Source organism: Antedon bifida, chromosome 3 (assembly GCF_963402885.1).
Source record: "Antedon bifida chromosome 3, ecAntBifi1.1, whole genome shotgun sequence".
Classification (NCBI taxonomy): domain Eukaryota; kingdom Metazoa; phylum Echinodermata; class Crinoidea; order Comatulida; family Antedonidae; genus Antedon; species Antedon bifida.
In genome coordinates, this window is record NC_136228.1 from 2,433,316 (window position 1) to 2,447,968 (window position 14,653).

The following is a 14,653-nucleotide window of genomic DNA, read 5'->3' on the forward strand; positions in this document are numbered from 1 at the left end:
ATATTTCAAATTGTATAATTTAAAAAAATTTAAATATTTAATTACATTGTTTTATATAGTGGTTGCTTATTAATAAATTAAAATGTAATAATCCGTATCTATTGTGGTAGTGATCTATGTACATTACTAATTAAATATTAATTGTTTACTCTTTTATTTATTACAATTAAATTAGTAATTTTACAATATGCAAATTAATGATAAACAGTGTTTTTATTGTATCAATAAATCTAAAAATAGATTTATGTATTACTCTTTGATCTAAAAATAGATTTATGTATTACTCTTTGATCTAAAAATAGATTATGTATTACTCTTTGGTCTAGTATTAATGTTTGACCAATTATAAAATATATGTATTGGTTTTAATTTATTTATAAACAAGTACAAAAAAAAATAATGGTTGAACATTAATGCAGACTCTTTAATCTGTACACAAAAAGATAGTGATGGGGATCTTTTGACTGAACACAGAATTTGAAATGCATTCAAGCGTAACAAGCTTTTGCACATGCTCATAAAACTCACTGATTAAATTGCAGCCTTCTGTGATAACTTCTACTCTACATCCATGGAGCTATAAAATTAGTTAGCTCCATGCTACAACCATGGACCTATAAATGGAGTAATGGTCACAATTCACTGATTCCGTGTGTAAAGTGGGCGGATCATTGCTACGCTTGAATCCTTTCATTTGTTGCGGTCAAAAGCTCTCTTCTGTTCTTGAATGAAAGGCCAATCCTATTGGCTGGTCAATCAAATCAACATACATGGTACAAACGCATGATTCTTAATGAAAATTTTCTTTTTCTTCCTTCTCTTTTTCCACTACCCTCTCCTGCTTGCTTACATCACGTTTTATTTGGCAATTATCCTCTTTGTTTTCTTTGATATTTGCATAACCACTTACTAACACAATTTCCCGTCTATTTAATTTGGACTTTTCTAACGACTGCCTATGCATGTGTTAACATACACCCTCACACACACACCCGTCTCATTAATATGCCCTACCCTCCCTCCCCCAACCCCCCTTCCCTACCATTTTTATGTTATGCATATTAACCCAGAGCCACTAACAAATTCCAAAAATCACTCCAAAAAACCAGAAAGGCAGAAAAAGAAGCAATGTTCGGGTTTTCGCAAGAAGGAGTACCAATTTCGGATATTGATTCGTAAGATGGTGAAATCTCAGGGCTTCTACTGGCTCGTCATTGTGCTCGTATTTCTGAATACCGTATGTGTTGCTATTGAGCACTATCCGCAACCATCATGGCTCGGAACCTTCCTCTGTAAGTATTTTTTTATATTGTTTTAAGTTAAGAGTTTTATCAAATAATATACAAATATAGACCTTTGTACCATATACCATCAGATGTTATGGCGGTTTCGCAACCGTATAAATACAATAACAAATATGGATACATCACAAAAAAGGTATTGGTAAGCCAGTAAAACTCTATTTCGCATGGCAACGATAGAACCCCACCTTTAAGATACCCCTCCTTTGGGACACCATATTCAGACACCTTCCTGTGGAAAGAGCAAGAGGCATTGTAACATTAAGACCAACCTCTAATCAGGGCACATCTCTAAAAAACTAGGGTTTAGAAGGACCAGCCACAATCTTACCACCAATCTATTCAATTCTATTTTTTGCATTTTCTAACCTTAAAACTTTCTTTCGTTTTACAGTCTATGCGGAAATAACATTCCTATGCGTCTTCATCTTGGAGATGTCAATAAAAATGTATGGTTTAGGACCTCAGATATATTTCAAGTCAGCATTTAATAAGTTTGATTGCATGGTATGTTATTATACATTATAGTGTAATTTGCATATTTTTGTTAGCTCTGTACAAAACCTCTTTATAACATAATGTTTCATCATACATGCCGACATCTTAAGTTGTTATGTGAGGTGGTTTGTTATGAAGGATATTTAACTTCGAGAATGGATTCAGGATTGCAACTTTGAGAATGGACATGGGTTGCAGCTACAAGTGAGGAGGAAAAAAAAGTTTTAAAAAATTACAAAATACCCACAGGAATATAGCACATTCGATTGAGCTTTTTTGGTTTGTTTTTCACAGGTCATTTTAGCGAGCTTGTTTGAGGTCATCTGGTCAATATTCAAAGATTCATCGTTTGGCCTCAGTGTCCTGCGAGCTCTTCGTTTGCTTAGAATTTTCAAAGTAACAAGGCGAGTATATTTAAAAAAAAATGAATCTAGGAAAAATAATTGTAACATAATCATTTCTAAAAATCATGATCGAGTACCAAAAGTCAAATCATCCGGACATGATGTTTACATTCTCAAACTCTAGCAAACAATAGGTATGTCTCACTGAAGTATGGAACGGAAAGTAAATAAAATGAACGTGCTGCTTTATTTTGTATTTTGTGATATGGAGAAATGTAATTCGACAAATACCAAACTGCACACGGTTAACTTTTAATTCTGAATATTTTTGTAGGTTAGAGGTCAGGTCTAACTTATGTACCGTAATAAACATTAACATCCTTGTTCACAGATACTGGAAGTCATTGCGCAATCTGCTAGTCTCCTTGTTCCATAGTTTACAATCGATTTTAAGCTTGGTCTTTCTCCTTTTCCTGTTTCTTGTAATATTTGCGTTGCTCGGAATGCAACTATTTGGTGGATAGTAAGTAACGGACAACGAGGAATCATCTCTCCACCTACCATATCATGGACGACATCCCAGCTTCCATTCTTTCTTGTTTAGAACTGTAAAACAATTTTAACTTATCGTGGACAAATAAAATTGAATTATCAATTTGACATACAGTATTGTTGCTGTATTTTATTAAGCTTGGTTCCCACTAGGGTGCAATGCAAGACCAATCGTGATGTGACTAATCAAATTTACCTGCGTTGCACTTGCATCCTAGTGGGAACCAAGCTTTATGTTGATTTAAAGTTTTCTCGACTTCGCTACAATTAATGGAAATTTATCGAAAAAACTAAATTATAATTGAATAGAGATACTGCTTAAAACAAATCGTATTTCAACTTGTTTGCCACAGTTTTGCAATTAATTTCTCACCTAAGATCATTTGACCATAACAATACGATATGGTGTCTCGTTTCCAAATGGCAAAAGTTACTATTACAATGAAAATGTAAACAAACAAGAAACAAAGGAATCAACATCACCCTTTTATCTGATCATTAAATATATATATTACATTGATTATTAATTTAAAATTTTTTTCATCTTTCTGTTTCATTATATTCTCCATTCATCGGATCCACCTATAGATATTGGTCCTCTCTAAGGAATTTAGTCATCTCCCTACTCAGTAGTTTACGATCCATTGCGAGTTTATTGTTCCTACTCTTCCTGTTCATTCTCATCTTTGCTATGCTGGGGATGCAGTTGTTTGGAGGAAGGTAATTACGTGTACAGTAGTGAAAAGTTACGGTTGCAGCAATTCTCGCCTATCGCAATCCATGCGCCCCCAATTCCAAACATTACTGAAGTTGAGTTATTGGAAATATTCGAAGTGCATTGTGGGAGATGTTAACATCCTGATTGTGGGAAATATTTTGAAACACATGCATTGTGGGAAATGTCAATACGGAAATAATTATGTTGACACATGTATTGTGGGAGATTGGCTAACAAACGGAAGATGTTTTTCGTTGGTGCTGTAAATATATGAAAATTGAATTATTCTATACGTTCTATATTAATTTTTGGGTATCAATACAGTATTACTACAAATTAACCATATATTATAGCAGATTTACTGTTAATCAAACCATATATGGGCATTGGGGTGTATTATGTGGATTGCAAAATGCGAAAATTGTATTGCATGTTATACAGTGTACTGTGAATATATAAAATTTATATTATAAATTAATATTTCTGTATGTTAACTACTGTAGAAGCCCTATAAAGATTTGTTCCGACTAGGACGCAACGCAAGGACAATATTCAATTGAGTTGACCAATTACAACAGTTTGGATAATTCATCGTTTGTGATTGGTCAAATTACTTGCACTGATCTTACGCTGTTGCGTTGCGTTGCATCCTAGTTGGAACCAAGATTTAAGGTGGCAATTTGAGACCTAACAAAGTGTCCCCTTAATAACATTTGAAACATTCTACTATTAATTTATATTATTAATATTGAATATATAATTCATTTTTTATTTTACAAACTATATATATATATATATATACACAAAAAAAATTATCTAAATTTTCATCCAATTTAAACAATTACAGTGAATCCATTGTAAAATGCACAATAGAGAATAAATTAATATCATACTTGAAAAAAATAGTATATTACCTTAGCGAATTTAATGACAAATTATTTCATTCAAATTTTTTTGTCAATTTTCCCATAATCATAAATTTTATGTACCTCGTCACAATATTCAACCCAGCCTACTTTATTCCCCTATTCATTGCATGCATGTTTTTCAATATAATGAAATATAACTTATGTTAATATATTCATGTTTTCTTGAAAAATTCTATACAAATTTAGGAAGACTATGTGCATCATATTCTGATTTTTTTTGTTGTGCTCTACTTCATTGCAAATTTATCTAAATAAAACAACATTTTTATGGGTATATTATCTGGTCCCTTACAAACAACTTACAGCAGTCAAATTAGTAGATAGATATGCTTGAAATAGACAGCCGAATATGCTTAATATTTAAAAAATAAATGTATTAAATGTATGTGTTGAAAGTATGTATCAGTATGTATACGTTCAAAACTTATACTTATTTCAAAACAAATGATTCATTACAAGTAAAATGTTTCATTGAGTCATGATATTAAATTTAAACAACAATTATTAGAAGATTATTGATTGGTATTGATCATATAAGATTAGCCGTTATTGATCTATAAAGAACAATTAGAATAGGTGTTTCGTGAATAGTATTATTGACTAATGGTAACCTTGTTTGAATATAGTCAATAATGATAACATGTTTTAGTGAGTGCAGTTTGCAATTGTGAAATTGGCGTAGGATCATTTCTTTAATTTAACATAATCTGGAAAAAATGCAGTAACATTTTGTATTATTAAATTCTTTAGTTGTACATAATTGTTTTGTTATTGTTTTAGCTTCAATACAATTAATCCTAATGAGGATAAACCATCCAGCAACTTTGACACATTCCCCATAGCTCTCATGACTGTATTCCAGGTAAGATTTAAAAAAATGTTAGTGGAATTGGTAGAGTGAGTGCTTGCTTTCCTTCCTTACAATTCCAAGGTTAAAGGTTTAATCCTAACCTAGTATGGAGTACAATCCTAACCTAATGCCTGGAGGTATATTGCATTTTACATGTGCAGTAATCTAAAAGTATCATAACCCTTTTTGCTATGTATTTTATCAATGATTGTCTCCCTCAGACATAGAGTCTCTCAAAGGATGTGTAGATTTAAATTCCTGCCTTTTAGTTTTTTTTTTACAAAGCTACTTAATGATTTCTTTAAAATTTATATTCAATTGTTTTATTTATTCTAGATCTTGACAGGGGAAGATTGGAATGCTGTTATGTACAACGGCATCGTCTCACAAGGTGGTGTACCATCTGGCATGTGGGCTAGCATTTACTTTATCATTTTGGTGCTCTTCGGTAACTGTATCCTTTTTTAACATTGCAAGATGTGGCTATAGTTCCATGGCCAAGTTCAAGTTCAGCATTCAATCCCCAGGGTCCAGCATTCAATTCTTATGCTCCAGTATTCAATTCCCAGGATCCAGCATTCAATTTCCCGGGGTCTAGCAATCAATCCCCAGGCTCCAGCATTCAATTCCCAGGCTCCAGACTATTTCTCCTTGTTGCTGCCATATTAAATGAAATAATGAAAAATAAAGTTTTCCTAAGCCGCTGATCTTCAGATACTCTGTTGAATGTCTTCCTTGCCATTGCCGTGGATAACTTAGCCAATGCTCAAGAGCTCTCCAGATTGGAAGAGTTAGAGAACGCAGAGAAACAGGATAAAATCAATCGAGAGATGGAAGCGTTAGTTCAACAGACACCAAGTATGAGCAGAAAGGGATCACCAAACCCTGATACAGGACAACTCGCCATGTAAGTCTAGCTCTTGCCTGTTTAATAAGAAGCCCCTAGAATTAACTCTTTCTAAGGCAGTTGGAAGGCCATTCATTTAAATCCTGCTAGGATAGTCAAGCCCTGCAATATTAACTCTTTCTATGCCAATCGGAAGGCCATGCATTCAACTCGTTCTAGGCCAATCGGAAAGTCCTTCAATTGACCCTTTCTAGGCTAGTCAGAAGGCATTATGGTTATGGCTTCTGATTTCTTTATGTTGGTAAATTGTGGCAGCAGTTGGATACTGCATCTAGGAAGCCTCCTGTTTTTATCTGAAGTCTATCAACCAAAACATCAGTATAATTTTGCTTCATATTGTGTTTGATCAATATTCAATATTGTTATATAATTTTTTGTTTTACAGTGAAGAGGGGAAGTCAAATGACGTAAATAAAAAGACTGAAGGAGGTAGGAAAATCTAAGCTTAACTTACATGTTTAGTTATTAGACATCAAGACTATACAAAAGCAATTAAGCATGACAAGTTTTTTATCTTTTGACTAATGCAATTTCTGTATTCCCAAAAGCTATCACCAAGCTGGTCTTGAAGTCAGTATGGACTTCTGAGCGTGCTCAAATGTTTGTCATGCTCTATTGCTTTCGTAGTCGAAATACAGCAATCGGAATGTTGAATAAATGTCAATATGGAACTGAATCAAATATCAGTGAATTATGAAGTAGAAACTGTAATTGGTTTTAAAATTTAAAAAAAATGCACTACACAAAAAAAAGTGAAATCTTTACATTTGCTTCAAAACAATAATTTGATTTAATAAATATAAATTAAATATAATTTTATATTCTGAGGTTTATCCTACTTTAATTTATTTAATAATAAATAGCAATAGTAAAACAATTTATTTCTACTATTATTCATTAATTAATTGTTTTAATAATATCACAATGATTCAGTTCCATATTGTTGGTATGTTATACCTTTATTGATAATGGTACATGCCATTTGGTTTAGTTTTACCAATGATTTTATAGCCGAAGGCTAGATCGCAAAGAACAAGGTTATAGCAGTTCAAAAAGTGATTCTCCATGGAGAGAGAACCAACAAGATGGCGGCTGCAATTGACCAATCAGATATGCCCTACGCAGTCGCACTGCTATATGCCTGTGTTGAGCCTATCTGCGTGAGAACGATACGCAACGTGAACACATTCTATATGATCCTCGTATACAAACAATGCTAGATTACCAAGAAATTATTAATTCCATTGCGATTAACAATATAATTTTATAAAAACTTCACTGTGCTTTGGCAAGAATATGTGTTGTAATTTATTTTTTATATTAAATAATGTTTTTGAACACATTTACGGCCGCCATCTTGTTGGTTCCCTCTCCTGTTGGAATCACTTTTCAGTCTGGAGTACGCCCTCTACCCTTCGGCTTTACCTCACTGAGTTTAACACACAATGCTCTGGTGAACATTATGCACTGGTAATTTCAACTATGGCACGCTGACTATGCATTATAAAATACTGCACATGGGTATAAAGGTATACTAGATTTACTAATCAACTGTTCTTTTACTGGTTCATTATTCATTGTGTAAATTCTTTTAGTTTGTTTTAAGGTGTTTTCTCTTCTTCACAGTAAAGACTAAATTTTGCTTAAATTTAGTGATTTAGAATTTGAACGAATGCTCGTAAATTTTCCGTTCATACCTCTTTAGATTTTGAGTGTCAAGCTCGTTTGAAAGTATGTGTTGGTCATTCTATAACATGGTTAGGCATCATGGTATAATGGTTTCATAGTACAGTAGTGGCAATACTAACTATAGTTTTAAGATATCATTTTTCATGTACTGTATGTGAATAGTGGAGAGATGATTCCTGGTGTGTACATAACCGGTTTAGATGAGACCGAACTGGATGAGACCAGTTTAGTTTTTTTCCCCTTTGAGCAATGTTTATTAATTTAAATCATTGGGGCATTGTACAGTAATAAATACATTTGATTTGTTTTTGAATTTTGGGATGAACAATCTCACCTCTTACTGTATCTTCTAATGGCTACAGAAAACATTGTGCTAACTATCTCCCAAAATATCACAGAAGAATATAAATGAGTGAGGGCATAATGTAGTATAGTTGGTCAAGCGAATTTCAGGCTATATTTGCAATTGTTGAATCGGTGATTCAGCTTTCTATAAAAAAAAATCATTTTGGCACATATGGCATGTCATATCAAAAGGATATCTTGTTTCAAGTCTTAATTTTTCTGTGAATTCAGCCCCACAACAACCGCGGGATTCAAGATATTTCATTGGTGCCAGGCGGAAATTTAGTCCTAAGTGGACCCCCCCCCCCCCCCCCCCCAATGTGGGCACATCCCTGATTATATTTTCTTTACTTTTAAAATAAATTTTGATTTTTTAAATATTCTTAACACTATTTCTTACAAGATATTTATTATACACTTTCTCAATCACATTTCATGGTGTGTTTATCATTTTCTATACTAAATTTATCATTAAAAACTAACATTGGGAATTCATGCGATATTATTTAAAATACTGACACTAACAGTCAAACAGTTTAATACTCAATTTTTCTAAATGCAAATTATTTAATACCGTCTGATATTTAAAGCACTTAATATTTCTTCATCACTGACATTTTTATTCACCTTTCTCTCAATCACTTTATATCATGGATTTGTCTATGGTGTATTTCTATGCTAAATGTATTATCAATAACTAACATTGGAATGAAAATTGTAGTACTCAATTTTTCCACCATCTGCATGAGATGGAATCACTTTTTTAAAATCTTTGTTAAATTGACATTTATTTTAAAGGGAAATACCCCAAATTAATACAAAAATAATGATTATTTAATTTCACTTTGCCATTTAGATTATATTTTGAAAATTTAAAGACAACAATATCCTTATAATTTCCTTTTGAATTTTTTTAATCAATTAGAAAATTGAATTTCCAAACTATACCAAGAAAAAGAATAAATTAATAACTAATTGTGATGTTATTCTAAATCTTAATGTCAAAATTCATTCTTGTTGAAAATTGTTATAATTAATTTATGGAAATAATTTCAAAATACAATATAAAAAAACAAGAATAAAGAATTATCTTCCTTTGATTAATATTTTAATTTCATAAAAATAAAAATGTTATTTCTGTCATTGAAACATAAAGAAATTAAGAAAAAAAATCTTAAATAATATTTAGATTATTGTATTAAAAAAAGCTCTGAAAATTGATTTTGTTTTTAACCCAAAGTTAACCCAGACATTTTTTGCCAATCAGAGGTTGCCCTATTTAGGATAGTTTTGTTTGTTTTCGTTTCTGTGTATTTGTAACTATGATTTTTGTTTTAGAAGAACTTGAAGAAGAAATAGAATCGGATACCGCTACGTGGAAAGTCCGGTTAAAGAGATACTATGATCATCTTAACGTGAATGGATTTCATTTTCCTTGTTCCTATCCCCAATGTGAATGTCCTTGGGTTTGTTCGTGTCATTGTGAATGTTCCATAAAGAAGAAGACGAAAGATCCCGAAGAAGAAGGTTTTTCTAGTTTTGTTTCCTATTCTGGTGCAATATTTTAATAAATTTGAAATAAATAATATACAATAATCAGAAATGGTCTAGTTAAATCGAAAAAGGAAACTCTGATTTAAAACAAACGCAACGTCTAGTAAATCTTAATTTGAACAAAAAAACTTCCAATTTGTTTTGGTATGAAAAAAATGACTTTGTTAGGATTGAACCATTCCATTTGAATTCAAAGCGTGTATAATACCATTAGACCAATATGCAGTTAGTATAGATTCTTAACCCACAGACATCAACTATAACATGAGCAGTCAAGGGCAGATCTTAGATTTACCGAACGAGGGAGTGCTAACATTAAAAGAGAGGATATCAAAAAAGTAGTTTATAATTTCATTTTATCTGTCAAAGGGGCAATACGTGCACACATTAAATCTGCCCCTGGTGATATGTAAAGTACTATATGTAGACTTGAAGCTAGATAGTAGAATGTGAACCATTGTATTTATATATGGAGATGAACCCAGTATGTGAGGTATGAACTGTGTGTGCTTAGTCTAGGTATGCCTAAAAAAGTATAGTAGCTTATTTTTTGTTTTGACCTTTGCCCTTTCATTTTCGTGAAAATGAAAGGTCGATATGAATGTTATTAATTGGTATGAATGTTGTAAATTGAAATATACAGTGTTTTTTCTACAGTGTTGATTTTGTTGTTTTATCTTACAATTATTTGTAGTTAGATAACCAATATTATGTTATATTGGAAAAATTATAAATTTAATTTACATAGTAAATACTGCTGAAATTATGATTTATATACTTTATATATTTTATATTAATTTTTGATGCTTTAAAAATATGTTGTTTTAAGTCGAATTGTGTTTTAATACAAAAATATTCATCAGACATTGTGAGATACAGTAGTGCATAGAAACTGTGTAATTGAAAGCTGTTAACATTTAACCTTTGACCCAATTGCTTTTTTTTGCATTTTTTTAGCTCCAGAAGGAGAGGAGGAGGAAGAAGAAGGGGTTCCAAAAGCAATTGTCCCATTCAGTTCCTTGTTCATTTTCAGTTCAACAAATCCGTAAGTTAAAAACTCATTCTTTTCTTTTTATATCTTCTATGGTCTTCCGATGCAGGTTTTGCCAGCAAGATTTGCCGGTTTAAATTAGCTCCGACTGGTATTCAAAATGGTGTAAGAAAATTTATACATAACATAAACTCTTGTCAAAATTAATTTAAATTATTTTATATTTACAGCTTCCGTGTGCTGGTCCACAAATGCGTAATAAACAGATGGTTTGATATCACCATCATGATCGTAATCGGCCTTAGTAGTATAGCGTTAGCAGCAGAAGACCCGGTCAACACAGACAGTGAACGTAACAAAGTAAGTTTTACAATATTTCTGCTATGCAATTAGTGGCGTAACGCAGAGGCTGATCTAATGAGCCATCTAAAACTTCTCTTGGGCCACCAACCCAGCTCTGGTCTTAGGTTTAACCAGTAAGCGCTCATAGCCATTGCTAGCCGTTTGTCACCGAGGTCCATAACAAAAATAGAAGTGAAAATTGCAAAGCATGGAAACAGACAATGATTGGTTGGAAAGAAATGTGCTATTATCCCACAATGCACCTGTTTTGTTCTTGTGTTTGGTGAGAATGACTGAATGTATTATATATAATTTTTGCGATATACCACGTTTGACTTTTGACGTTGACTGAGTGCTTGTCTTGTATTTTACAAATAATACATTGGGAGAAAAAAGGACACCCACCTCATCAATATTGTTTTAACACATAATACCTCTTCTGTGTCTCAATTAACTAACTAACACTAATTTTAATTTTAAAATGTTTATTGCTTGTTTCTTTTAGGTATTAAATTACCTTGATTATCTCTTCACGGGAATCTTCACAATTGAGTTAGTTATGAAGATAGTGGATATGGGCCTGATATTGCACCCTGGTGCCTATATCAGAGATATATGGAACATTCTAGATGCTACGGTTGTCATCTGTGCCCTTGTGGCATTTGGTGTTAATTCAACGTAAGTATTATAATCTTATGCTCTGTTTACACTATCAAACTAGTTTCACAAAAAAAGTGTAATGTGCCCAAATATGGTAGTGATATGCCCAAATTTAGTAGTGATATGACATCATCATGTCTACATATGGGCACCTTTAAGCATAGCTTAGTAGATGAAAAAAATTTGCCTGCTGGCTAGGTATGATTGACCATGATTGACCATGTTCATTAGTTAGACCTATTTATAGGCACTTTCACTACTGGTTTAATCAATGGCACAAACTGGCACGGCCATGACATAATTTGTGCCCACTTTACAATGTGTTAATAAATAATTAATATATGCATTTCACCTATTGGTTCATATTCATTTACTGGGCATTGAATGTTGAGCGGTACAGGATCAACAAGTGAAAGTGTAAACAGGGCTTACTAAAAATTATACCCGCTTGGTTACAAATGATGTATACACGGTATGTAAATTATATAAAAAATATATGTTCATTTGATTTTTTCATTTTGTAGCTCTGATGGTGAAGGTAGTGGAGACCTAAGTACCATTAAATGTCTCCGTGTGTTGAGAGTATTGCGTCCTCTGAAAACCATCAAAAGAATACCAAAACTGAAGGTACCTCATTTTCATGTGTTTATTTCAGCATTTTTGTATTTGATTTAATAATCATGAGAAATCGTTTTTTAAATATTTTTATTTAACCTTATTTATAGAGGGTGACCCTAAACAGCGTATGCTCACAATCAAGGGGCCCTCATGATGAGTTATGATAAGTGTGTGTGTGTGTGTGACAGCTGGCTGTGTATATACTAGTACACGGGGTAACCTCCTACTCGCCTCAAAAGATGTACTGGGTTCTTTAAATTGCACATGAGCCAGATGTATACACTGGACCTACGGTTTATACAGTAGTACTTATCCGAGAAGACTTTTTCTACCACCAGAACCATGGAGCGAGCAATGTGTTTGATTTGTGGCTTGATACAAGTCGGTGTGTTCTACTTGATCAAAAAACAATATTACTGACATTTTTTCTTATCATTTTAGGCTGTATTCGATTGCGTAGTACATTCAGTCAAAAACGTTGTAAACATCGCCATCGTTTACTTCCTGTTCATGTTCATCTTCGCAGTCATAGGTGTTCAACTTTTAAAGGGACGATTTAATTATTGTACCGACATGTCTAAAGTGACAGAACCCGATTGCATGTAAGTGTATTCCTAATCAATGGAAACTGACAATTTCTTTTACAAAATATCCACATCTTTCCTTCCGTCTCTCTCTCCTCACCCCTTCTCCTTTCTTTCGTACTTATGTGTGTCCAGGATATGGAGCGTCAAAACACAACTTGTATACTTTAGAGAGGTTGTATTTTTATGACGATTTAGTAGATTGAAAGACAAGTTACTTAAAAATAAAATACCAATTAATGAAGAGAAAGCTAAATCAAAAAGTGAATTTAAATTGAGATTGTTTTTTTACTACTTTACAACCACTTTTAAGAGGACACTTTCAGGACCCAACAAAAAATTTCCCTTAAAAAGGTGTGTTATATATTACCCCTTGTTGATTTCATGGAAAAGTGTCTCTTTAAAATGCCAATTTACACAGAGCGGTAACGGTAAGCGGAAAACCATGTAGCTTGTCCCACATAGAATCTGTATCTATCCTGAGCATAAACCTCCCGTCTGCTCCGTGTTGTGTGCAAGTGTTCATCAGGAATACCAATTAACATAGATTCTATATTTTTATTACCATTACTGCTCATCTGTGTAAATTGGCCTTAATAGAGGTGTCCCCTGAATGAGGATGGGCCCAATGAGGGGAGAATATAACTTAACACGCATCAATGAGGACAATGATTAGTAACTAATAATTACACATATCTCTTGTTCTAATTTTGATCTTTATCTATATTTCTTTTTCAGGGGAAATTTTTTCAGATATGAAGGCGATGAGATTACTAGTGTTGAGGCACGAGTTTGGGAAAAGCGCGATTTTCATTATGACAATGTTATCGCATCGATGCTAACGTTATTCACAGTTTCCACAGGAGAAGGGTGGCCTGAGTAAGTTGAAATTACCCAAATATGGTAGTGATATGCTCAAATATGGTAGTGATATGACCAAGTTGACCAATTTATTAAGGCAATTATAGTTATACAACACACAGGCACAAAACTTAAACAAAGGAAAATTTAGCAACTGTAGAACTGTGGTTGCCATCAATTTGAATTTTTCTAAATTTGTTGGATCTGAAAATGATGGGTTGAGCCGGCTAATAATGTTGAATAAATGAGATCTGATATCATCATAAGTTGAACATTCCATAAAACAGTGTATTTCATCTTCAATACAATTCACAGACTACATTTGCTCTCATTAATTGGTGTATATGCTTTTTTTTATTTGTTAAAATTGTCTTCTTTTTTTTCTAGCATTTTGAAATACTCAATGGATGCCACCGTGGAGGGCCAGGGACCTTCACCTTACTCACGTACACAGATGGCCATTTACTATGTAGTGTACTTCATTATTTTTCCGTTCTTTTTCTTGAACATTTTCGTTGCCCTCATCATCATTACATTTCAGGAACAGGGAGACGCGCAGTATGAAGATGGCGATATAGATAAGAACCAGGTGAGATCAATTATCTTCAGATTAAGGCTGATTATTTAATTGGTCAGAAGTTTGCCCTACGCTGACGTAATTGAAACTACTTGCAAAAAAATTCTTGATAATTTAATAACTTTTGGTTGCGTAAAAACTATTATTTTCTTCAAAGACAGTGTAAATGCAGGTTATGCTATAATAATGGTATGGTGGTTAACGTGCTTGTCTTCCAACCCAAGGTCCAATCCTGACCTAGTGCAGGCTTGTAACTCTTTCAGCTTTACTCCCTAAGCCTCAAATGAAACTTATACCCTTTTCTGCTAAAAATAACAACTTTCTTTCTGTAAG

General features: G+C 32.9%; 1 protein-coding gene and 1 long non-coding RNA gene across 2 annotated transcripts in view; one reads left to right on the forward strand and one right to left on the reverse strand.

Moving 5' to 3' along the window:
* LOC144838876 (uncharacterized) overlaps window positions 1–14,653 on the reverse strand; it is a 276,224-nt gene that overhangs the window by 171,952 nt on the left and 89,619 nt on the right. The gene's annotated exons all lie outside the window — the stretch shown is intronic.
* Window positions 1–14,653, forward strand: part of LOC144838875 (voltage-dependent calcium channel type A subunit alpha-1-like) — a 124,118-nt gene that overhangs the window by 63,734 nt on the left and 45,731 nt on the right. Inside the window, exons 12-27 of the mRNA XM_078694394.1 lie at window positions 1,071–1,292; window positions 1,696–1,808; window positions 2,094–2,203; window positions 3,284–3,415; window positions 5,123–5,204; window positions 5,529–5,646; window positions 5,907–6,099; window positions 6,485–6,528; window positions 9,472–9,660; window positions 10,645–10,732; window positions 10,909–11,038; window positions 11,526–11,698; window positions 12,205–12,307; window positions 12,740–12,900; window positions 13,621–13,761; window positions 14,131–14,332. Coding sequence (XP_078550520.1) covers window positions 1,071–1,292; window positions 1,696–1,808; window positions 2,094–2,203; window positions 3,284–3,415; window positions 5,123–5,204; window positions 5,529–5,646; window positions 5,907–6,099; window positions 6,485–6,528; window positions 9,472–9,660; window positions 10,645–10,732; window positions 10,909–11,038; window positions 11,526–11,698; window positions 12,205–12,307; window positions 12,740–12,900; window positions 13,621–13,761; window positions 14,131–14,332 — 2,201 coding nt within the window. The remainder of the gene's footprint in view (window positions 1–1,070; window positions 1,293–1,695; window positions 1,809–2,093; window positions 2,204–3,283; window positions 3,416–5,122; window positions 5,205–5,528; window positions 5,647–5,906; window positions 6,100–6,484; window positions 6,529–9,471; window positions 9,661–10,644; window positions 10,733–10,908; window positions 11,039–11,525; window positions 11,699–12,204; window positions 12,308–12,739; window positions 12,901–13,620; window positions 13,762–14,130; window positions 14,333–14,653) is intronic.